The following is a 26185-nucleotide window of genomic DNA, read 5'->3' on the forward strand; positions in this document are numbered from 1 at the left end:
GCCTGGGCAACAAAGTGAGACTCTGTCTCAAAAAAAAAAAAAAATTGAAGTATGTTTAAAATGGTAGACTTTAACACACATATGTGCATATACAAGGGCTATATTTCTCTCTTGACATATAATGTCTAAAATAGAGGCCCAGGAAAAGGCTCTTCTGCCCAGTTCTGCACAACCTCCCAGTCCCCAGGGGCCCTGGCCTCTAGCTGGACATGTTCCTCTCCAAATGACGTTCATGTGGCATGTCTTTGGGTGTCATAGATGGGCTTCAGGGGTTCTGGGACCTCCTTGAAATTATATACAATTTTATCCGTATGTGCGTGTATACATTTGGTGTGGTAGAGAAAGGGGATAGGCCCCTAGCTTTTATTAGATTCTCTAAAGAGCTTTATGACTTCGAAAAGGTCAAGAACCACTATAGAGATTACGGAGTCACAGCATTTTAGCCTGCCTGAGTCAGTTTACAATCAGCTATCTACTCTCTGAATATAGGATAGCTACAGGATGTTAACAACTAGGATAAGTAATCAAAGCAGATAAAGCTTATTCAGGAATGACTATGCAGTCATCCAATCACTGTCCTTAAATCAACACATGAGGATAATATCCAATAGCTCACAATGTGGGGGAAGTCCAGCTTGTCTTTCTGAGCTCATTTGCCTCCTTTGTGGAAGTGATGCTTGGCCCCTGGGGAAAAGGAGAAGACCCTTGAAAAGAGGTGGCAGGAGTGGTGGTGGTGATACCCACTGTGGACTCAATGCAGAGAAGTGGGTGCAGGAATGGCCCTAGTAGTGACAGTTCTCCTGGGTCCCTATCTACAAGAGGGTTAAAACATTACTAGAACTGTAATAAGATAGACAAAATTTATATTCCAGAACTCTTCTTAGGGAGAGAACTGTTGTCTTTCACTCATTCACTTATTTATTCTTCACTCATTTAATTTGTCATTCAAGCAATTATTAATTTAGTACCTTTTATGAGCTAGGCATTGGCTGGTGTTATCAAGAAAAAAAGACAAATTAACTGCTTTCGTGGCTTACATTCTAGTGGGAGAACAGACGATAAATAAATTACAGACAATGATAGATACTATAAAGAAAAATAAAAGCAGGAGGGGTATGTTTGTGTGTGTGTGTAAATTTGTAGCTTGACTGGCCAGGGAAGTATTTTTTTTTTGAGACAGAGTCTCACTCTGTTGCATGGGCTAGAGTGCTGTGGCATCAGCCTAGCTCACAGCAACCTCAAATTCCTGGGCTTAAGTGATCCTTCTGCCTCAGCCGCCTGAGTAGTTGGGACTACAGGCATGTACCACCATGCCCAGCTGATTTTTAAAAATATATACATATACTTTCAGTGCCCAGCTAATTTCTTTCTTTTTTGTTTTTTAGTAGAGACAGGGTCTCGCTCTTGCTCAGGCTGGTCTTGAACTCCTGAGCTCAAACTGTTCCTCCCGCCTCAGCCTCCCAGAGTGCTAGGATTACAGGTGTGAACCACCACACCCAGCCAAAGGGAAGTATTTGCTAAGAAGGTGATGGGTGAGCAGAGACTTGAATGATATGAAGTGAGTCATGAATACATTTGTGGGAAGATTGTTCCTTATAAAGGGATGAGAAAGTTCAAAGATCCTAAGGTAGGAATGAGCTTGGTGTGCTGGAGGAATAGTAAGAAGGCTAGAAGACTAGCTAATAAGTTGCTGGGGTTAAGGATGAGACCCCCAAATGAGCACACTTATACAATAACAGATGGTCACTACACTTGCTTTGAAGAAGGGTAGGTTTCATTATTGCAAGGCTTTAGTTTTGCTCAGAAAGTGTGCAAGATTGCAGGGGGGGGGGACAGGGGACAAAACTGAGACAGCACTCCTTTTCCTTTCTCTTTTTCTTTTCAACTCTTGGCTTGTAAACAATCATTGAATTAGCATTTAAAAATTTTTTGTTTGAAGGTGTGCTATCAGCTTGTATGAGGTGCCCACATGTCCCAGCCTGGCCCTATCATACATGCTTCCCTGTTGTGTGGTGCTGGTGGGCAGGGAGGAAAGGGGGAAAAGGAATCTGGGAGTTCCATAAGCAGAGAGCTTAAGCAGAAATTGCTCAGCTTGGAGTGGACATTACCTCTTTCCCAGCCCTGATCTGCTACCCAGGGAGTCCTACTGTTAGAGGTTGTCCACCCATCTGCCGCTTATCAAGCTAGTACATTTTAAGGTGGGTTGAAAAAAGACTTGACTGTTAACTAAAGGATGAAATACTAATGGTTCATAATGGATGATTTACATCATTACTGACAAACTAGGGAACTGTAGGCCCTGTCTTAGTCTGTTTGGGATGCTCTGACAAAATACCATAAACTGAGTGGCTTATAAACAACAGAAATTTACTTCTCACAGTTTTGGAGGCTGAGAAGTCCCAGAACAAGACACTGGTAGATTCAATGCTTGGTGAGAGCCCACTTCCTGGTTCACAGATGGCACCTTCTCACTGTGTCCTCACATGGCAGAGGGGGCAAACAAGCTTCTTTGAGACTCTTTTATAAGGGCACTAATCCCATTCATGGGGACTCTGCTCTCCCTCATGACCTAATCACCACCTAATGGCCCTGCCTTCTAATACTATCTTGGTATAGTTATTATACTATCTTTCAAATATGAATTATGGGAGGACACAACATTCAGACTGGAGTGGACCACCAAGCTCTGAGATAGGTCCCAACCTAATTTCAAATGTAATATTTCAGCCTTTAGTAAACACATGAATTAGGAAAGAAAAAGTTCCTAGAGCACTTATTTTGGCTGAGTAAGTAGCCTTTGTGTTTTTCTAAGGGGGCAGAAAGCAGGCAGGCAGGGAAAAAGATGAACAAAAAACAGAGAGGACTGGCCGGGCGCGGTGGCTCACGCCTGTAATCCTAGCACTTTGGGAGGCCTAGGCGGGCGGATTGCTCAAGGTCAGGAGTTCGAAACCAGCCTGAGCGAGACCCTGTCTCTACCAAAAATAGAAATAAATTAATTGACCAACTAAAAATATATATACAAAAAATTAGCCGGGCATGGTGGTGCATGCCTGTAGTCCCAGCTACTCGGAAGGCTGAGGCAGTAGGATCGCTGAGCCCCGGAGATTGAGGTTGCTGTGAGCCAGGCTGACGCCACGGCACTCACTCTAGCCTGGGCAACAAAGTGAGACTCTGTCTCAAAAAAAAAAACAAAACAGGGAGGACAAACAAAAAATAAAATGGTAGACCTGAATCCAACTACATCAATACTTATGGTAAATGTTAATGGCCTATACATTCCAAATAAAAGCCAGAGATCACTGGAATGGATAAAAAGCAAGACCAATTATATGCTGTCTGTAAGAGATAGGCTTTAAGTGTAAAGACATAAACAGGTTGAAAGTAAATGGATGGGAAAAGATGAACTATAAACACAGTAAAATCAAAGAAAAATGAAAACATATGTCCACACAATGATTTGTGTATGGATACTCATAGCAGCTTTCTTCACAATAGTAAAAAACTGGAAATAACTGAAATGCCCATTAACAGGTGAATGGTTTAAAAAAAGTGACATATTCATGCAATATCCTACTACTCAGTGATAAAAAGAAAATCATTACTGATGTAAACAACATGGATGAATCTCAAAATCTCAATGAAAAAACCCAGACACAAAGAAGTGAATACTGTATGATTCCACTTATATAAAATGTAAACTAATCTACAGACAAAAAGCAGATCAGTGGTCTTACCTGGGGACGAAGGGAGGGATGGAATGTAAAGGGGCAAGAGGAATCGTTTGGGGATAATGGAAATGGTATGTATTTTGATTGTGGTGATGATCTGTGGTCTTATACAACTGTCAAAACTCATTGAATTGTATACTTTCAATGGATGCAACTTATGGTATGTAAATGATTCCTCGATAAAGTTGGTAAGAAAAAAATTTTAAATCCTAATTTTTCAAATAACTTTAGGCTTTCTGCTATACTCAAAAATTATTTTATTTTATTTTTAAAAAGAGAGGGGTTGCAATTTTTCTGAGACCATGGCTTCTGTTAATGAAATAAACAAATGTCTCTCCGTGTTTAAAATATTTAGGAAATAAATACAACTGTGGTTCTAATTTAGTCTTAATGCCACAGGGAAATGACTGTAATGTAGTTATCAAAGACAAACTCAATGAACAGTTGTGTTTTCTGGTCTATTTTCTAAGACACTGAATGGGGAAAAATCAATATCTATAGTCTGACAATTGCGCTGAAGCATACAAGAGGCTCCTCCCCACTCTCTTTCTTTCTGGAATCCTTTAGGAAGTAATGAATCCTTATCTTCTATGTTTGGGTTGTTAATATTTGGTGTTTCCTGAGAACACATATGGATAAAATACCTTTCTAAAAGTGCTTGACATCGATCCCTGGCAAAGTCTAAGAGGAAATATTAAACAGATGGTTTGTGAGCACTTAGCAAGGGAACCTGATATCCTTGTATGTGGCTGAGAAATGTAGACTAGTTGACAGCATCATTAGGTTGATTTGTAACTGGCTGAAAGACTCACATACCCAATGAGTGCAGACTGCTGTCAACCTGGACAGAGGCCCTCTGGATGTCAAAGTGTATTGATCACAGTGGCCATTTTAGTTTTGGCATATTTATTGCTTAGCCATTCTTTAAAAAACTATTATAAAATTTTATGATATGCAAATGTATACATGTGAGATTTTACACACACACATACACACACACACACATGCTATGCAGCATAACAATAAAATAAACACTCATGACTGCTTTATTCACCTTAAGATGTAGAACATTATCAATACCTCTGAGATATTGTATGCTTTTTCCTGATCTTCTCCAGAGGAAACTTTGCCACACTAAATTTTGTTTGTGTCCTTTCCTTTTAAAAGTAATTTTATTAATTTTTTTTGAGACAGAGTCTCACCGTGTTGCCCAGGCTAGAGTGCTGTGGTGTCAGCCTAGCTCACAGCAACCTCAAACTCTTGGGCTGAAGAAATCCTACTGCCTCAGCCTCCCGAGTATCTGGGACTACAGGTGCACACTACCAGGCCCAGCTAATTTTTTCTATATATTTTTAGTTGGCCAATTAATTTCTTTCTATTTTTAGTAGAGACGGGGTCTTGCTCTTGCTCAGGCTGGTCTTGAACTCCTGAGCTCAAATGATCTGCCCGCCTTGGCCTCCCAGAATGCTAGGATTACAGGTGTGAGGAATGGTGCCCAGCCCCATATCGCTATTTCTTAAACCAACATTTCCTTGTCCTTTAAGAGGAAAAGAGGAAAGAGGAACAAAATAGACAACAGAAAAGAAAGGCTATGAGAACCATGGAAAAAGTTTTATAATTCATGTATATACATGAATTTTGACTATGTAACATAGACATACTTGTGGGCAACTGAGAGGCATATGCAAAATTAAAAGGAGTGTAGTGGGGTGGTGGGATTATGGGTGATTTTTAAAAATTATTTTGTGGTCATATCTTTTCAATAAATATGAATTATTAGAGTATGAAATTTTATCAGTAAAAGGCATATATAAATAGTTATTACTACTATCATTAATATCAACAGATGACATGCATTTATCTGTGCCAGGCACTATTCTAAGTGCTTTACATATAAATTGTATTTAATCCTCATGAAAACCCTATGAGGTAGCTACTATAATTAGCCCTACTTTGTAAATGAGAAATTTGTGGAATAAGAGTTAAAGTAACTTGTTCAAGGTCACACAATTCTCTACTAAAATGCAAAAATCCAATTGGATGGTTAAATAAATGGTGATAAATTCATACACTGGAATACTTCATAGCTATCAAAAGGAATGGGTTACATCTCTATGTGCCAATATGGAGAAAAATTACTAGATAAATAGCTAAATGGAAAAAAATGCAGAGCAATGGATATGGCATAGTCTTATTTTAATAAAAGGAAATAATATCAATAACAATAATAAATGTTACATGTATGTCAACATCCATGTATGTGTAGGGAAAGCAATTCAGTAGAGTGTGTCCTATACTGTTGATGGTGGCTGTCTCTGGAGGGTGGAATTTTGAGTCATTTTGAACTGTCTCTATTATAACTTCTATACTGTTTAGATTTATATAAATTCTAACAAAAATTTTTAAAACAATCAGACAAAAGCTACCACAAAGATCACTGGGAAGTATCATTTAGCTAAATTTTAAAATAAAAAAATAAAATGAAAAAGTTAGACCAAGTAGGAAAAAATTAAAGGAAATACCATTTACACAGTTGAAAGATTATATAATAGGCTATATGGGTTAAAAATTTAACCTTAACTAATGTGAATAAAATTTAAAGTTAAACCTTTCATCTTACAGATCTTATTAAATAACTTTCTAAAATGTGAATCTACTTTCTTAATTTCTAAATTCATTCTTTCTTTGATGATTCTGGATCTTGCCATCTTTGTGTTGGTTAGTTCTCACTGTGCAGGACTATACTAAAGAAGGCAGAATTTAGACTAAAGGACATATTCTTGTAGTTACTTTATAAACTAATCTGCAATATCAACATTTTCTTTTGATCTGTTTCTCTCTTTGAAAGTGTAGTATAGACGATTTTTATTTAATTGAAGACCCTGGCTATCAGAGTTTAAACAATTATAACTAGATTTAAGAAGGGTCTGAATCAATTCACAATATTCATGGGCTACAAAGGGAAGATATGGGTGTTTGGGATATGTCCCTAATTATTTGAGCTGATCTCACAGAGGGTCACCAGAACCACTCCCAAATCATATAGTTTTTTTTCAATCATTCATTTATTAATTCAGGAAATACTTATGGAGACTCTACTATGTACTGGGCAAATAAGTGCTAGTGATACAAAGATGTATAAGATACAGCCTTAGCTTCAGGAAATGGCAGTCCACTTAGGATCTGGCCATTATAACAAATCTCAGAGATATACTAAACCATACATATATTAATACAAAAATATTAATAATAAGAATAGCTAACTTTTACTGAGTATTTACTATCTACTAGGTAATTAATAACCATTTAATTCCTACAACTACTGCATGGGTAGGAATTAATAACTAAGCCTTACTGAGGCTAAGTACCTTGCCAAAAGTTGCATAGCTCATAGGTGTTAGAATTGAGATTTAGACTCAGGCAACCTAATTCTGATGTATTCATCTTTCTGAGAATGAGAGAAGCTGCTGTTGCTAATTTTTTTTTTTTTTTGTCTTATTGCTCATAGAAGCCATGTGACTGTTCTACCTCCAAAGTTAGATTTAATCCTTAGGATAAATATTTTATTTATTTATTTATTTATTTATTTATTATTTATTGAGACAGAGTCTCACTCTGTTGCCTGGGCTAGAGTGCCATGGTGTCAGGCTAACTCACAGCCTAACCCCAAACTCCTGGGCTCAAGCAATCCTGCCTCAGCCTCCCAAGTAGCTGGGACTACAGGCATGCACCACCATGCCTGGCTAATTTTTTAATATATATTTTTAGTTGGCAAATTAATTTCTTTCTATTTTTAGTAGACCTGGGGTCTCGCTCTTGCTCAGGCCGGTTTCGAATTCTGAGTTTGAGTGATTCTCCTGCCTTGGCCTCCCAGAGTGCTAGGATTACAGACGTGAGCCACCATGCCTGGCTGAAACATTTCCTTTTGATTTAACCTTAATATAATAAAAATATATCACTTAAACCCTGTTTTGTGAAGTTTATCTGAGAACATTTAAAGACAAGATGACAGCCCCCTTCCGCTATATGGTGCTATAGGCAGTTGGAATAGCTTACAGGAGTTCAAGTTTGAGACTCTTAGGAAGGAAGGCAAAGCCACAGGACAGAGGTGGGCCTGGTTGGACCTCAGCAGACAAAGCTGAAAGAGAGAGGGGCATCAAAATGCTAAGTGGAGACAGGCCCAAACAAGGGTACTATTAGGCCTTTTGAGACTGTTTTGGCCAGGTACCGTGCTGTCTGTCCTGTCTTCTTGCCTCAGGTATCCTGGGAGTGGCACTAGCTTTAATGCCTCAGTTGCCTTGCCGCCCTCCTAAGTGGATGCTAGAAGCTGCTGCTCTCTTCCTACGTACAGCTGTTACACTTACCAGTGCCAGGTATTTTAGCAGCAGATTCTGTGGGTTCTGCTACTTGTGTATGGTGTTTGTCTCTCAAACTAAATTGTTAAGCTCCTCAGAAGCACATATCTTACACTCTAGTGTACTCCTCACATCTAGTACATGGTAAAACATTTTATTGATTAATAAATCTTGTGCTGTATTTGTTGGTTGGCAATCGTGCCTCCTTGTTCTCTTCGCCTTTAGACTCTCTTCCGCTTCATCTGCCCAAAACACCATTTTCATGATGCTACTCACCGGACCAAAGAACACAGGCTTCCTCCTGGCCTGTTAGCCTCTAAGCTGATACCACCCATGTGGAGTAGCATACACTACTTTGCAATATTGTGGTTGTGTCCTGAGGCCTTTAAGATTTTTAAGTTCCTTGAGGATAGGAGTCCTGTTTGTTATCATTGCTAATGTCTTGATAACAACACCAAGATGAAGCAAAACACTAAGTGAATAAAGGAATTAATTATGAGGAAAATACAGGCGAACTTCGATGACTTCCAGCAACGAGCCATATACACTTAACCCGCAAAGAGGAATTACAAGCAATTTATGGGATGATGCATTATTTAGAAGCAAACAGGAAGTCACTGGAAGAGTCAGCAGCACTGATACAAGGTATTATATAAAGCTGCTTTCCTGCCTTTAAAAGCTCTTTTATCAGGTAGCCTCAGAGCACTCTAAGATCTGTGCCATTAGAGACACAATACGTTCTTTCTAGGCATAGGCACTGAAGGTAGAAAAGAACACAGTCCATGCCTGAGCTATTCTCAGCCAAAGAGAAAGAAAAAGAGCTTCTCTATCACATATTCATTTTGAAAACCCAATGGGAAGGGCTCTAACTGGTGGCCTGGGGAACTATGATTGCCTCAGCCAGGGCCCATTCTGTGACCAGGAAGTTGGAGGTATTACCAGACAGAGGGGATATAGGGGATGATAGGCAGACCACAAACAGCCCACTGATAATCTAAGATATACACTGACACAGAAATGAGTAAGAAGAGTTTCTAATCTCAAGGTGCTTACAGTTTAATGCAAGGGAAAAGATATCAAGTAGTTTACAATTTAGGTGAGGAGACAAAATTATCGCACAATAAAGCAATGGTGAACAATTCTACATGGTACACAATTAAATGCTAAATTATGTGGTGCAGACCACAAGTGATGTAGTTGTTCTAAAGAGAGGAAAATCAACACAGTAGTAATTAACATAAATTAAGGAATGGGGAGGATTCCTTGGCTGGAAGAGCACAGAGGAAGAAATTGAGGGGAAAGGAAAGGAAATTCAGAGGAAAAGACTACTACAAATGGAGGGATGAAAAGAAACGACAGTCAGTGAAGAGACTGGCTTGAGGAAAGCAGAATGTGCCCAGTAAGTGAGAGCCCACAAATCACACGGCTAAGGCTGGTAACAACGTGTATAGCTTTGTCCACAAGTGTCAGAATCCAACAGGAACCGCACCTTTAGTTACCAACCCTCCCACCTAATTAAAGGGGGAGGGGAGGCGGGGGGGGGGAGGAGGGGGAGAAAGAGTGAAGTTATCAACATGCAACCAGGAAGAGATCAATGGTATCAGAACACTGGGCACCTCCCCTGTGTATAACCTTGGAAGAGGCCAATATAGCCAGAAAGGACTGGAGGAGAGTGAATCATAACTTGAGTGTTGGATAAATTAAAACTGGTTGAGAAACTCTTTCTTTAATGAATTAGAGCTCTATGTATTTATATGGAAAGATCTTCAAGAATCTTAAACGTCATAATTTGGGAATCTCTACTGACTTTCTGACTAAAATATTTTCATAAATTTCCATTGCCTTAGAATGAAATCCAAAAGTTTTAGCATGCCATAGATGGCCCTTCTCATCTAACCCTTGTCTACCTTTACAGCCTGGCTCCCACCTCTGCCTGAGAGGCTCTGGTATAGAGAACTATGGGTACTTCTCTGAAGGTTGATTGTATCTTGCTTTTTCATATCTCTGGGTCACTTTTTTTTTTTTTGAGACAGGGTTTTACTCTGTTGCTCATGCTGGAATGCAGTGGGATAATCATAGATTACTGCAACCTCCAACTCCTGGGCTCAAGCGATCTTGCCTCAGTCTCCTGAGAAGCTAGGACTACAGGCTCATGCCACCATAACCAGCTAATTTTTTTAAAAAATAAAAGTCTTTGTTGCTCAGGCTGGTCCTTGAATCCTGACCTCCAGTGATCATCCTGCCTCAGCCTCCCAAAGTGCTGGGATTACAGGTGTGAGCCGCTGAGCCTGGCCTGGGTCTCCTCTTTGAGAATCCACTTCATCTTCCTGTGCTTGGCTAATTCCTGCTTGTCCTCTAAAATAAAGTTTGAATAATTCTTCTTCTAGGAAGTATGGGATTACGGGCGATTGCATTTTTAATTTGTTTATGGTAAATACGAATATTTTTCAGAATGTAAATATCAAGGAAAATGTCAGTCAACTAAATAGAGTAAAAATAAAATTTAAAAATAATTAAATGAAAAAATAAATCCCTGTCAATAGGGTGAATGGAACAAGGGGAAAGACCACTATGTAGTATCACTCCATAGTTTTTCTCTGAAGTAATCTTAGGAGGTAATTCAAGAATAAAAGTCTTGGCCAGGTGCAGTGGCTCATGCCTGTAATCCTAGCACTCTGAGAGGCCAAGGCGGGCAGATTGCTTGAGGTCAGGAGTTTGAAACCAGCCTGAGCAAGAGTGAGACCCCGTCTCTACTATATATAGAAAGAAATTGGCCGGGCGCTGTGGCTCACGCCTGTAATCCTAGCTCTTGGGAGGCCGAGGCGGGCGGATTGCTCAAGGTCAGGAGTTCAAAACCAGCCTGAGCAAGAGCGAGACCCCGTCTCTACTATAAATAGAAAGAAATTAATTGGCCAACTGATATATATATAAAAAATTAGCCGGGCATAGTGGCGCATGCCTGTAGTCCCAGCTACTCGGGAGGCTGAGGCAGAAGGATCACTGGAGCCCAGGAGTTTGAGGTTGCTGTGAGCTAGGCTGACGCCACGGCACTCACTCTAGCCTGGACAACAAAACGAGACTCTGTCTCAAAAAAAAAGAAAAAAAAAAAAAAAGAAATTAATTGGCCAACTAATATATATAGAAAAAATTAGCCGGGCATGGTGGCACATGCCTGTAGTCCCAGCTACTCGGGAAGCTGAGGCAGAAGGATTGCATGAGTCCAAGAGTTTGAGGTTGCTGTGAGCTAGGCTGATGCCACGGCACTCACTCTAGCCTGGGCAACAAAGCGAGACTATCTCAAAAAAAAAAAGAAAAGAATAAAAGTCTTAATTTCAAAAACAATTTTTCCCATTGTATTAGCAAAGATAAAACAAACAAACAAACAAGGATAATTCCTAGTAGGAAAGTCTCACTTACTATTGGTGGAAGTATAAATGGTATGATCTTTTTGGAGAGCTTTTTGGTAATGACTATCAAAGGGTGTATATATTGTCTTACCTCCTATTAACTTTACTTCTAGGAATTGATTCTACTGAAAATACTTGTACAAACACATGATTATGCACACAAACAGGGAAGGCTATATAATTTGTGGGTTTAGAGCAAAATGAAAATGCAGAGCCCCTTGTTCAAAAAGCAGGGAAAAAATACCATTACATGTGCTAAAATATAAAACTTTTTCCTTTTTTCCATGGTTTCTTTCTTGAGTTATCATGGTGGGGTTTCTCTGTGTGTGTGTTTTCTTTTTTTAAAAATTGTGGTAAGAACACAACATGAGATCTACTCTCTTAACACATTTTTAAGTGTATAGTGCAGTATTGTTAACTTTAGGGATAATGTTGTACACCAGATCTCTAGAACTTATTCATCATTTTCATTGTGTTGTAGTGTTTTTCTTTTATTTTCTATTAATGTCACACTCCCTTAGGCACCAGGATAACTGCCAAGCTAGTGAGAACCCTCACAGGTGCCTGGGGCCCTCCTCCTGCAAGTCAGCACAAAAGGTATGTATGCTGACCTTGACCCAGGTGTCCAGGCTCCTGCCCAGCAGGGGAGCAGAGGCCAGCAGTGGTCACTGGGTGGCTGGTGAGCTGGCACATGAGTGAGCTCCCATTCTGGGGAGGTGGGAAGGAGGCAAAAGGCAGGGCATGTGTAAGCCAAGGTTCTCAGCTCCTGGCTCATGCTCCACTATTCCTTCAAACTTCACTTACAAAACACAAATTCAGAGGTAAAATTATTAAGAATTTTAAGACAGTAACCAAAGAGCTTTAAATCCCAAGCATGGGGCCTTTCTGCACTAAGGACTCTGTGTGACTACACTGGTCATTAGCTCATTAAGTCAGCCCTGGCATATAAGTCTGTTCATACAGCATTAGTTGTAATAGCAAAATGTAATAAATCAAATTGCTCATTAATAAGTGATTAAAGAAATAAACTATGGTATAACCACACAATAAAAAACCATGTAGCCATTAAAAATGGCAGACATTTAATATACATTAACAAAAAAGTTTTCAGAATATTAGGTATATCATAATCCCATTAAAATATTAAGTGTGTGTGTGTATGTATACATATATATATACAGGAATGTTAGCAAGGATACCCCAATCTCTTTAAAGTGATTATGAAAAGGAATTTTTACTTTTTATACCTATAATATTTCAGTTTGCATTATTATTTCTGAAATAAAATAATTGTTTAAAAAATTCAATTCCAATACCTAGAAACATATGTCTGAACTGCAGTGAAATCTGCTGGCTTCACTATTTAAGAATATAAAAAGACTGTAGAAAATAATCTTCCCGACCTATAAAAGATGACTCATTAAAATTCTTACCATTCTTTTTACCTTGTTAAAAAAATATTCTTACCATCATTGCTGGGATCTTCAATAGGAGATGCTGAGTCCATATGCTCTAGGATTCCCTTTGTGACTTCAACAACCTGAAGCCTCCTGACTCTGACTAGGTCTGTATCTTTCAACCCTTCCTCCAATTGTCTGACCACCTCTTTCCCAGACTGAGAAGTCAGAACAGTAATCTGAAAATAAATCCAAGTATCAATGGGTTTATTCTCCCTGATGTATAGAGTGAGGAACATAACAGTTTATATCTGGAGGATAAACACAGCAGAAGTCTGTGGTGGTGACTATTATGGTTAATGCCAAGAGGATTTAACTCAGATTTCTCTTCTTGTTCAAGCTGGATCCAGTTGCACTATTTCTTTTGCTCTTTTGAGTCTAAAATGTACTTACTTTTGATCAATATATCTGACCCGATGGGATATTGAGGTATTTGTATATAATTTGAGTGTTTTATTCCATCAGAATGAACACACTATGTTTCTATTAGCAGTTTTCTCTTAGACTTTGAAACTCTTAAATATATGCAATTTTTCTTGCACTTATATGTTTTTGATTGATAAAGAAGGATGCAGATGAAAGCACAATTATTATTTTAAAAGACTATTTTTTAAAGCAGATTTAAGTTCAAAACAAAGTTAAAAGGAAGGTATTGTGATATCCCATATACCCCTTGCCCACACATATACATAGCCTCCCCCATTATCAATATTTTCCACCAAAGTGGTAGATTTGTTGCAATTGATGAATCTCTATTGACATATCATAATCAGACAAAGTCCATAGATTACGTTAGGGTTTCCTTTTGATGGTACACTCTGTGAGTTTGAACAGAAGTATGATGACATGTATCCATCAGTATAATATAACACAAAACATTTTCACTGCCCTAAAAAATCCTCTGTGCTCTGTCTATTCATCCCTCCCTCCCACATAACTCCTGGCATATTGATTCTTTTACTGTCTCCGGAGTTTTGCCTTTTCCAGAATGTCATAAAATTGGAGTTATACAGAATTAGCCTTTTCAGACTGGCTTATTTCACTTAGTAATATGTATTTAAGCTTCCTCCAGGTCTTTTTGTGGCTTGATAGCTCATTTCTTTCTAGCACTAATAACATCCCATTGTCTGCATGTACTACAGTTTATCTATCTATTTATTCACCTACTGAAGGACATCTTCGTTAATTTCAGGTTTTTGCAATTATTGATAAAGCCACTATACACATTTCTGTGAAGGTTTTTATGTGGACATAGGTTTTCAGCTCCTTTGGGTAAATACTAAGAAACATGATTGCTGGACTGTCTGGTAAAAGTAAGTTTGGTTTTATAAGAAAACTTCAAACTGTCCTCCAAAGCAGCTTTACCATTTTGCATTCCCACCAGCAATGAATGAGAGTTCCTGTTGCTCCACAACCTCACCAGCATTGGTGTTATCCGTGTTCTGGATTTTAGCCATTTTAATAGGTATGCAGTGGTATTAATTGTTTTAATTTGCATTTCCCTGATGACATATGGTATGGGCATCTTTTCAGATGTTTGCTATCCATATACTTTCTTTGCTCAGGTGTCTGTTAAGGGCTTTGGTCCATTTTAAAAAGTTTCATTTTATTTTTAATTGACACATCATAGTTATACATAATTATGAGATACAGTCTGATATTTTGTATACATTGTATAATGATCAAATCAGGATAATAAGCATATCTATCACCTCAGGTACTTGTCATTTCTTTGTGGTAAGAACATTCAAAAATCCTCTCTTTTAGCTATTTTGAAATATACATTATTGTTAACTATAGTCACCCTACTGTCCAATAGAACATGAGAACTTATTCCTCCTATCTAATTATAGTTTTGTACCTGTTGACCAACCTCTCCTCATCAACCCCCCCCCCCCACTCTCCCCAGGCTCCAGTAACCATTATTCTACTACTTCTGTGCAATCAACTTTTTTATTTTATTTTTTTCGAGACAGAGTCTCACTGTGTTGCCCAGGCTAGAGTGCTGTGGCGTCAGCCTAGCTTACAGCAACCTCAAACTCCTGGGCTCAAACAATCCTTCTGCCTCAGCCTCCCGAATAGCTGGGAATACAGGCATGTACCACCATGCCTGGCTAATATTTTATATACATATTTTTAGTTGTCTGGCTAATTTCTTTCTATTTTTTTTTAGTAGAGACAGTGTCTTGCTCTTGCTCAGGCTGGTCTCGAACTCCTGAGTTCAAACAATCCACCTGCCTCAGCCTTCCAGAGTGCTAGGATTACTGGCGTGAGCCACCACGCCCAGCCTAAAAATCCATTCATCTGTTGATAGACACTTAGGTTGATTCCATATTTTGGCTATTGTGAATGCTGCAATGAACATGTAAGTGTACATTATATTTTTGACTTACTGATTTAATTTCATTTGGATATATACCCAGTAGTGGGATTGTTGGATCTCAAGGTAATTCTATTTTTAATTTTCTGATGAACTTTCATACTCTTGTCCATATGGCTATACTAATTTACATTCCCACCAACAGTGTGTAAGAGTTCCCTTTTCTCCACATTCTCATCATCATTTGTTATTTTTTGTCTTTTTGATAATAGCCATTCTAACTGGGGTGAGGTAATATCTCATTGTGGTTTTGATTTGCATTTCCCTGATGATTAGTGATGTTGAACATTTTTCATATACATGTTGGCTGTTTATATGTCTTCTTCTGAGAAATGTCTATTCAGATTTTTTGCCCATTTTAAAATTGGATTTTTTTTGCTAGTGAGTGGTTTAAGTTCCTTATATATTATGATATTAACCCTTTGTCAGATGTACAGTTTGTGAATATTTTCTCCCACTTTGTATGTTCTCTTCACTCTGTTCATTGCTTCCTTTGCTGTGCAAAAGCTTCTAAGTTTAATGTAATTCCATTTATCTATGGAATCTGTCTTTATGCTTTTGCGGCCTGTGCTTTTAATGTTTTATTCGAAAAATTCTTGCTAAAGCTGATATCATGAAGTGTTTACCCTATGTTTTCTTCTAGTTTTCATAGTTTCACGTCTTATGTTTAAGTCTTTAATTCATTTTGAGTTGATTTTTGTAAGTGGAGAGAGGTAGGGGTCTAGTTTCATTCTTCTGCATAAGGATATTCACTTTTCCCAACACTATTTATTGAAGACACTGTCCATTCTACAATGTATGTTCCTAGCACCTTTGTCAAAAATCAGTTGCCTGTAAATGTGTGGATTTATTTCTGGGTTCTCTATTCTGGTCTATGTGTCTGTTTTTATGCCAGTACCATGCTGTTTTGGTTACTACTACTTTGTAGCATATTTTAAAGTCAGGTAGTGTGATACCTCCACCTTTGTTCTTTTTGCTCAAGATTTTTTTTGGTTATTTGGGGTAATTTGTGGTTCTATATGAATTTTAGCATTGCTTTTTCTATTTCTGTGAAAAATGTCATTGGTATTTTGATAGGGATTGCATTAAATCTGTAGATCACTTTGGGTAGTATGGATATTTTAACAATATTAATTACTCCAATCCATGAACACATTTATTACTATCCACTTCAATGTCTTTCATCAATGTTTTATAGTTTTCATTATAGAGATCTTTCATCTTCTTGATTAAATTTATTCCTAGGTTTTTGGTAGCTATTGTATATGGGATTACTGTCTTGATTTCTTTTTCAGATAGTTTGCTGTTGGAGTTTAGAAATGCTACTGATTTTTGTATGTTGATTTTGTATTCTGCAACTTTACTGAATTTGTTTATTCTAACAGTTTCTTGGTGGAGTCTATAGAGTTTTCTATATATAAGATCATGTCTGCAAACAGGGACAATCTGACTTCTTCCTTTCCAAGTTCGATGCCCTTTATTCTTCCTCTTGTCTAACTGCTCTGGCTAGCATTTCGAGGATTACATTGAATAGAAGAGGTGAAGCTCACACTCGTGCTAGATTTTAGAGTAAAAGCTTTCAACTTTTCTCTGTTCAGTATGACATTAGCTGTGGGTTTGTCAACTATGGCCTTCATATGTTAAGGCATGTTCCTTCTATACTTAATTTTCTTAGAGTTTTTATCATGAGGGGATGTTAAATTTTATCAAATGATTTTTCTGCATGCAGTGAGATGATCATATGGTTTTTGTCCTTCATTCTGTTAATGTAATGTAATAAGTTTAGATTTCTGTATGTTGAACCATCTTTGCATTCCTGGGATGAATCCCACTTGATCATGGTGAAGACCTTTTTGATGTGCTGTTGGATTTGGTTTGCTAATATTTTGTTAAGAATTTTTACATCTATGTCCATCAAGGATATTGACCTATAGTTTTGTTTTTTTGTTGTTGTTGTGTCTTTGCCTGGTTTTGGTATCAGTGTAATGCTGGCCTCATAAAATGAGTTTGGAAGATTCCTTCCACTTCAATTTATGGAACAGTTTGAGAAGAATTGGTATTAGTTCTTTAAATGTTTGGTAGAATTTAGCAGCAACTCCATCAGGTCCTGAGTTGTTTACTACTGGTTCAATCTTATTACTTGCTATTGGTCTATTCAGGTTTTCTATTTCTTCATGATTAAATATTGGTAAGTTGTATATGTCTAGGAATTTATTCATTTCTTCTAAGCTTTCCTATTTGATTCTTTCTATCTCTGTAGTATTGGCTCTGATGTCTCCTTTTTCATCTCTGATTTTATTTATTTGAGTCATCTCCCTTTTTTTCGTAGTCAAGCTAAAGGTTTGTTGATTTTGTTTATCTTTTCAAAAAACCAATTCTGTGTTTTTTTTTTTATCTTTTGTATTTTTTTAGTCTTTATTTCTGCTCTAATCTTTATTATTTCAACTTCTATTAATTTTGGGTTTAGCTTGTTCTTATTTTTCTAGTTCCTTGAATGTAATGTTAGGATGTTTATTTGAGACCTTTCTACTTTTTTGATGAAGTTTATTGCAATAAACTTCTCCCTTAGAACTGCTTTTGCTGTATCCCATAAGTTTGGGTATGTTGTATTTTCATTTGTCTCAAGAAATTTTTTTTTTTTTTGAGACAGAGTCTCGCTTTGTTGCCCAAGTTAGAGTGAGTGCCGTGGCATCGGCCTAGCTCACAGCAACCTCAATCTCCTGGTTTCAAGCAATCCTTCTGCCTCAGCCTCCCGAGTAGCTAGGACTACAAGCATGCGCCACCATGCCCGGCTAATTTTTTCTCTATATATTAGTTGGTCAATTAATTTCTTTTTATTTTTAGTAGAGATGGGGTCTCGCTTTTGCTTAGGCTGGTTTCGAACTCCTGACCTCAAGCAATCCGGCCACCTCGGCCTCCCAGAGTGCTAGGATTATAGGCGTGAGCCACCACGCCTGGCCATGTTTCAAGAAATTTTTAAATTTACTTTTTAATTTCTTAATTGACCCACTGGTTGTTCAGAAGCATGCTGTTTAATGGTGTTATCTGAGCTTACTGGATCTGTGGTCTGGTGTCTGACCTTAATTTCAAACCTTAGGAAATTATCACTTATTATTGTTTCAAATATTTCTTCTGTTCCTTTCTTTCTTTTCCTTCTGGTATTGCCATTACTTGTAAGTCATATCTTTTGCAGTTGTCCCACAGTTCTTGGATATTATATTCTGGTTTTGTATTTTGGTTTAAGCTTTTCATGTTTGGAGGTTTCTATTGGTATGTCCTTAAGCTCAGAGATTCTTTCTTTAGCCACGATAAGTCTACTAATAAGCCCATCACAGACATTCTTCATATCTATTACCATGTTTTTGATCTCTAACATTTCTTTTTGGTTCTTTCTTAGCATTTTCACCTGCTTACATTGCCTATCAGTTCTTGCATGCTGTCTACTTTATCCATTAGAGCCCTCAGCATATCAGTCATGGTTGTTTTATTTTATTTATTTATTTAGTTAGTTTATATAATGTTTTTTTAAAAGCTAGTCAAATTTAGCAGTGGGGGGTTGAATACCAACTTTAGTGACACTAATGTTAATAAGTTCTGATAACCCACTACCATCGGACCAGCCGGTCATGGTTGTTTTAAATTCTATTGTCTGATAATTCCAACATCCCTGCCATGTTTAGTTCTGATGCTTGCTCTGTCTCTTCAAACTGTGTTTTTATTTTGCCTTTTAGGATGCCTTATAATTTCTTCTTGATAGTTGAACATGATGTATTAGGCTAAAGGAACTGCTGTTAAGTAGGCCTTTAGTAATGTGGTGGTAAGGAATAGGGAGAGGGGAAGCATTTTATAGTTCTATGATAAGATCTTTGTATTTTAGTTAACCTATGCCTCTGGACTGTGAATTTCACAAGTGTTTCTCAGGACCCCCTCCATCCCCTTGAGTGGGACAGGATAGCTAGTGTGGGGTGGAGTTGAGTATTTCTCTTCTGCTACGTGGAAGGTTACAGCTAGCCGGAGTTTGGTATTTCCCTTCTCCCAGGTCAGTTAGGCTCTGATAAAACTCTAGCAGGTTAGGCTCTATTTAACTAGTTTCTCCTGAGGGCAGAACTTGTTAAAAACAGAATACTCAGGTACATTTCAAATGGTTTCCTTTTTCCTCCCTGTTAGGGACATGAGGTAAGTTTTCCCTGATATTTACTGTGAGTGAGTTCCTGGTGGTAAAACTTATAAAAGTGGTGGAGGCCCTTCTATGACTATGTCTCCCTGGAGTTTTAACTCTCAGACTTCTCCATACCTAGCCTCCAGCAATTTGTCAATTACAGTTCAGGTTTTCCTATTCCATTACTGGGTCAAGTGGAGGTTTCTGCTCCAGTGTCTCTTGTGATTCTCTGTGTCTGTCTGATGTTTCTCCAAGTTTGGAGGCAGCAATTTGCCCTATGACCTAACTTCTCTTAGGATCTATGTTCATTTTTTAGTTTGTTCAGCTTTTGACTAGTTGTTGGAATCAAATGGAATGGTGACTTTCAAACTCCTTATATGCAGAACTGGAAACCAGAAATCCCACACAATTATTTTTTAACTCATTTGTTTGATCCTTGAGGTTATAATAATTGAAACGGTTTTAACTCACACTCACTCATATACCCAATGGAGTATCCAGCCATGACTTATTTATATTTTTAAGATTGTCTCAGTCTGGTAGCAGAATAGTAGCAATTTTTATATTTGTTAATCCTAAGAAGATTTACTCAATTTGGTGCCAAGATTTGATTAAGAACAATTATGAATTCCTAAGTGTACCTAGGTAAGTATAATACCAATATAGGCAGTTCAACGTGTGCTTTACAAGTTCCAAAGATCTAGAGGCAGATGGCATATTTTACTTCAATTTCAGTTTTTCCTTATAATTTACTTCATTCCATATTTTTAGTGCTCCTCTTTATGCCTATGTCTATATTAAGAATTGTACAGGTTATAGGAAAAAAAGAAATATGTCCTCTGCCTGCAGAGAGCTGAAGAAAATCTAGCCTTGAAAATGACATTCAATGTATATCAAACAGAGAACAATGTAAGGATGATGAACAATGTAAGGATGTTAAACAATGAAGCACCTAGACTGCCTGAAATGAGAAGATGGTTTGGAGTCCTAAAGGCTAGCATCTCTTACCTCTAGGGAAGTGTAGGTCAGAGCTCCACCTGTGGTCATATGTCTGCTGTATTGTTTGAACTGCTGGAGCCCATCCACTACTGCCAGCTTCAGAGAAGTGCCTTGTGGTCTGAAACAACCTTCTCTCTGTAACATGCGGAGCTCTGAGATGCAGGCCTGCAATCTAGCAAAGTTCCCTTTTACTTGCTGCAGAGAAAAATGAATTAGAAATACAAATTTTTAGAGACCTAGGTTTCAGATTAATTGGCAGTCTAAATTCATTATGAATAATTCCTCAGGAGTTTCTTCCCTTCCTGAAAATTTATTTGATCAATATCTATTGAGTGCCTATTGTGTTCTAGGCACTGCACTAAAAATATTCCCTACAACGGAGGAAGAAAAATTTTGATTATGTGAGGTTAACAGAAACAAGAAAGGAAGTGTTTTAACTCATTCATTCACACAAAGGAAGGTCCGGTTGTGACTACTTAGTTTTACTTTGGGGTGAACTGTAAACTGGAGGCCAAATGGGATTAACCTTAGACATTATCTTCATTTCTCAGTCAGTTTACGCACCAAGAGCTTTTCTATTTAAGAATGGTGTTTTCCCGGAAATGTTGATATGGTTGGTCATTTGAGAATGGATAAGGTCCTACACCTAATCCAATCCTCAGGATAACTTCAATAAAAAAGAGCTACTTGGCTTAGTCTGCAGTCAGCTTAAGGAGACAACATGTAAACCCCAGACAAGTGACCTCTTGGTTCTCATCACCCTCCTTTATAAAAACTTGCTCTTAAGACGTGATCTAGTTTAATCTGATTCCAGGTCAATGTTACCTCTCCTAAGGATATGTGCATTTTGGTAAATGTGGACTAAAGATTTGTGACATTATTTGAAGGAATTCCACACATCACTAGCAGGTGGGGGGGGGGAGGGGGAAGGAACCATATTTGGGATGGGGACACCTTCCTGACCAAAGAGCAGAATTGAGCAATATCTGCAATGCACGTAACATCTATGAGCACAAGCTACAATACTGCCAGAGTACAAAGACTGCTTAAATCAACTTCTACCTTGCTTAGCTCCATAGCTGCTTACTTTGCTTACCATGCTTTTCTCCCCAGGTCACTGGGGGAAAACACAAAATATTGAACATAATTCTTACTCAAAGAGAACTTGCAATCTAGGTAAGAAAATAAGAAAACGACTCAAGAAAGAAATGAGAACAAATCATACTATAGGTATAGCTTAGTAGGGTTCAAGCATTTCTTCTCAGGTATTCCCTAAAAGAATCTAAAAAAAATATGTATGTCTTTATACATTTTAGTCAATATCTAGATTTTGTAATTCCAAGTGCAAGTAGTTGCTAAGGATATAACTTGCAGTATATTTTATTTTATTTATTTATTTTTTTTAGAAAATTTTTATTTTCTTTTTATTTTTTTCACCTTTAAGATATTTTGCTATTGCAGCATATTTTAAATATCAAGATTTAAAAATAAAACTGTAACATCACTCCTTAAAACATAATCCAGTGGAATCTAAATACATGATGATTTCATACTTACCATTATTCAATTTAAAAAGTACATGAATAAGCTCCTTTTTTAACAGGTAGAGATTTAGAGTGTTCCTTTTTCTCCTTGAACTCATATTTCCAATTCACTTTCCCTACAGAGAGTTTTGTCATAATGTAAAATAATTTTATACTTGACAATCTTGTATTGATCCTATCAAACTTCTCTGCATTAAAATTATATATTGCAAGATTTCTATTAATACATTTTTATTTTTTTATTTTTTATTTTTTTGAGACAGAGTCTCGCTTTGTTGCCCAGGCTAGAGTGAGTGCCGTGGCGTCAGCCTAGCTCACAGCAACCTCAAACTCCTGGGCTCACGCAATCCTCCTGCCTCAGCCTCCCAAGTAGCTGGGACTACAGGCATGTGCCACCATGCCCGGCTAATTTTTTATATATATATTAGTTGGCCAATTAATTTCTTTCTATTTATAGTAGAGACAGGGTCTCGCTCTTGTTCAGGCTAGTTTTGAATTCCTGACCTTGAGCAATCCACCCTCTTCGGCCTCCCAGAGAGCTAGGATTACAGGCGTGAGCCACCGCGCCCGGCCTATTAATAAATTTCTTATGACCATAGGCTCTAAGAGGTACTCTAGATTATTATTAGAATTATTGTTAATATACAATTGATCAAAACAACATATATATTACCAATTTTGAAAAATAAGTGTTGGCATTAAGCATAAGCTTTAACTAGAAATGCACCTCTTAATGGCATGGACAGGCTGGGTTCTTCCAATTAGCTCAGGTTTATGTATATAAATTAATTACTTCTCAAATGACACAACCCTCAGTATCAATGCTATTCTTTTTTTTTTTTTTTTGGTGGTCAGCACATGTTGAGTTTATTGCCAGCATTATGAACAGAAAAATCTTGTCTCCTCTTGATCAGATATCCAAAAGATTGTAAAGAAATGTAATTTAAATAGTTCCAATTTGAGAATATGTATTAAAAAATTTTAAGGGTCACCTTGGTATTTTTACAAGATTAAATGTGATACCCTACAAGGCATTTCCATGTCATAAATTCATTCTACCACAATTTATATGTAAAAATGCCACACAATGTTCTGATTTTGTGTCTGCAGTTGGGTTGCAACTATAGGACAGACACAGAATGATCCACACTGGCTGGAATCTAATTATTACTTCCCAGTGATCAGAGCAGTCCAGCCTGGTGCTGCCACATAAGGTATCAATATCAGATTCTGACACCCAGGACCAGCTACAACTTCTGACTGACCTTCATGTTCAATTCACAATTGTGACCATATATTACCACACATTTGACAATAGAAATTCATAACCATTTGTTTTAGGAATATTTGAGAAAGGAATAAAGAATTATTCTATTTTGTGTCCTTTCCATGTTTTAAAATAAGCAATGTCCTATACTTCTATTATCTAAGATTCAGAAATAAAAACATTATAAAAAATATATATCCTGGCCGGGCGCGGTGGCTCACGCCTGTAATCCTAGCACTCTGGGAGGCCGAGGCGGGCGGATTGCTTGAGGTCAGGAGTTCGAAACCACCCTGAGCAAGAGCGAGACCCCGTCTCTACTATAAATAGAAATAAAATTAATTGGCCAACTAATATATATAGAAAAAAATTAGCTGGGCATGGTGGCGCATGCCTGTAGTCCCAGCTACTCGGGAGGCTGAGGCAGGAGGATTGCTTGAGCCCAGGAGTTTGAGGTTGTTGTGAGCTAGGCTGACGCCATGGCACTCACTCTAGCCTGGGCAACAAAGCGAGACTCTGTCTCAAAAAAAAAAAAAAAAAAAAAAAAAAAAAAAAATATATATATATATATATATATATATATATATATATATCCTTATAAAATCTAGTATTTCTTTCTTTCTTTTTTTTTTTTTTTTGAGACAGAGTCTCACTCTGTTGCCCAGGCTAGAGTGCCGTGGCGTCAGCCTAGCTCACAGCAACCTCAAACTCCTGGGCTCAAGCGATCCTCCTGCCTCAGCCTCCTAAGCAGCTGGGACTACAGGTACCCACAGCTATGACTGGCTAATTTTTCTATTTTTAGTAGAGATGGGGTTTTGTTCTTACTCAGGCTGAGCTAAAACAATCCTCCTGCCCTGGCCTCCCCGAGTGCCAGGATTACAGGTGTGAGCCACCACACCTGGCCTATTTTCAACCTTTCTGAATCACATTGTTGTAGCCATGTCTCTTTAAAACAACAGAGTTTTTTGCTTTGTAATCAAATCTGTAAGTTTTAAAAAACATTTTAATAGGTGAATTTAGCACATCTGTAGTTATTGATATGACAGATATGTTTATTTTTAGTTGTATTATTTTATGGTTTTTATAGCTTTTGGAAAATGACTATATTGTATATTTTCTTTTCCTTTTTTCTTTTCCTTTTTCTGTTTTTCTTGTCTTAATTAGGAGAGTTTATATTTCTGTTTAGTGTTTATCTTTATAACTCTATATTTATTTATTTATTTTTATCCTTTTCTTTTATTATTATTATTATATTTTTGAGTCTCATGCTCTATCAACTGAGCTAGCTGGGCATATAACTCTATATTTATAATTCCCTTATTTCTTTAGCAATATCTCTTTTTTTTTTTTTTTTTTTTGAGACAGAGTCTCGCTTTGTTGCCCAGGCTAGAGTGAGTGCCGTGGCGTCAGCCTGGCTCACAGCAACCTCAAACTCCTGGGCTAGAGCGATCCTTCTGCCTCAGCCTCCCGAGTAGCTGGGACTACAGGCATGCGCCACCATGCCCGGCTAATTTTTTTTTTTTTTTTATATATATATCAGTTGGCCAATTAATTTCTTTCTATTTATAGTAGAGACGGGGTCTCGCTCTTGCTCAGGCTGGTTTTGAACTCCTGACCTTGAGCAATCCGCCCGCCTCGGCCTCCCAAGAGCTAGGATTACAGGCGTGAGCCACCGCGCCCGGCCAGCAATATCTCTTAATTCATCACTATGAAATTAGTTTTTCCTTTTCTTACTTTTTTTTAATTTCAGCATATTATGGGGGTCCTTTTCTTACTTTTACTTTCCCTCTCCTATAGCACTCAATTTATAAATTATAGTTATTATATTATCTTTCTTGGAATTTACCTTTATTCTGTTTAATATATTGTATCTCTATTATTTGTTACCTTGAAGTGATTCCATTTGAATATCAGCTAGTAAGAATGAGGAAATAGGTGTTATAGCTAAATTAGAGCACTCTGAGTCCTAGTATCTCATTTTAGATAATATATGATTTAAATAACTTCTTTATTATCATGAAAAAGTAAAAGAATTGAGAAGATTTTCACAGTAAGGGCATTCTTTTGAAATTCTGTTTTGAGGGGAAATGAGTCATTTTGGTTGGAATTATTAAGGGCACAGTAGATATAAAAGGAATTCTAATATTAATGATAAATCCTCTGTCATGATTCCTTATAAAACATTTAGAATTATTTGATTATACTCAAAAATTAAATATGAGAGGATATATTGAGGTGTTCATCCAGGGCAAGATTTCCCACATGCTATCTTTCCAGATTTATATTTTGAGCTGCCTCTACAAATAAAAAAAATGTCAGATATTTATATAGGTCAGGGACAATGGATTTAAGGTCATGTTTTTCCTTAAGCAAAGATTGGATTGTTCTACATATAAGGTAACAGCATTGTTTCAGCAATTTTCTTGAGCTTTTAACTAGGATTGTTCTGTTAGAAGGAAATTTTGACTTGCATTTTTTTCCTGAGTAACCGGTGAGGAGTCTGACTCCTGGCTAAAAACTTATATGTGATTTTTCTCAGGCCTGACATAGGCAATTATGAAGGTTCAGCTTGGCAGGGCTCATAGAGGAAATGCTAGCCTTCCCACATCAGACTTGGTACACAGCCAATGCACTGCAGTTTCAAAAGAGAGTTGCAGTCAGGATTCAGGCCACCTGGCGGGTCATGATCTTGGAATATTTGTGTTCTTAGCCCTGGCACCTTTATTCGTAGGTCTCTTTATCTGAAACCTTGGGCTAAGTCCTCTTCAGGCTCTCTGCCAAGACCTTCTTATGGAGGGAGGTGGAAAGAAACTTTGAAGACATTTTTCCCTACTCTGACTCAGTACTCAGTACTTTTCTAGTCCTGGACTTCCCTCTCCTTGGCCTCCCTGC

The 26185-nt window shown here is 37.6% G+C and overlaps 1 protein-coding gene across 1 annotated transcript in view; it reads right to left on the reverse strand.

Moving 5' to 3' along the window:
• M1AP (meiosis 1 associated protein) overlaps nt 1-26185 on the reverse strand; it is an 80749-nt gene that overhangs the window by 29049 nt on the left and 25515 nt on the right. The window contains exons 3-4 of the mRNA XM_012788595.2: nt 20495-20680; nt 12958-13126 (exon numbers count right to left, since the gene is read on the reverse strand). Of these exons, the coding sequence (XP_012644049.2) occupies nt 12958-13126; nt 20495-20680 (355 nt within the window). The remainder of the gene's footprint in view (nt 1-12957; nt 13127-20494; nt 20681-26185) is intronic.

The sequence above is a fragment of the Microcebus murinus genome, chromosome 3 (genome assembly GCF_040939455.1).
Source record: "Microcebus murinus isolate Inina chromosome 3, M.murinus_Inina_mat1.0, whole genome shotgun sequence".
Classification (NCBI taxonomy): Eukaryota; Metazoa; Chordata; class Mammalia; order Primates; family Cheirogaleidae; genus Microcebus; species Microcebus murinus.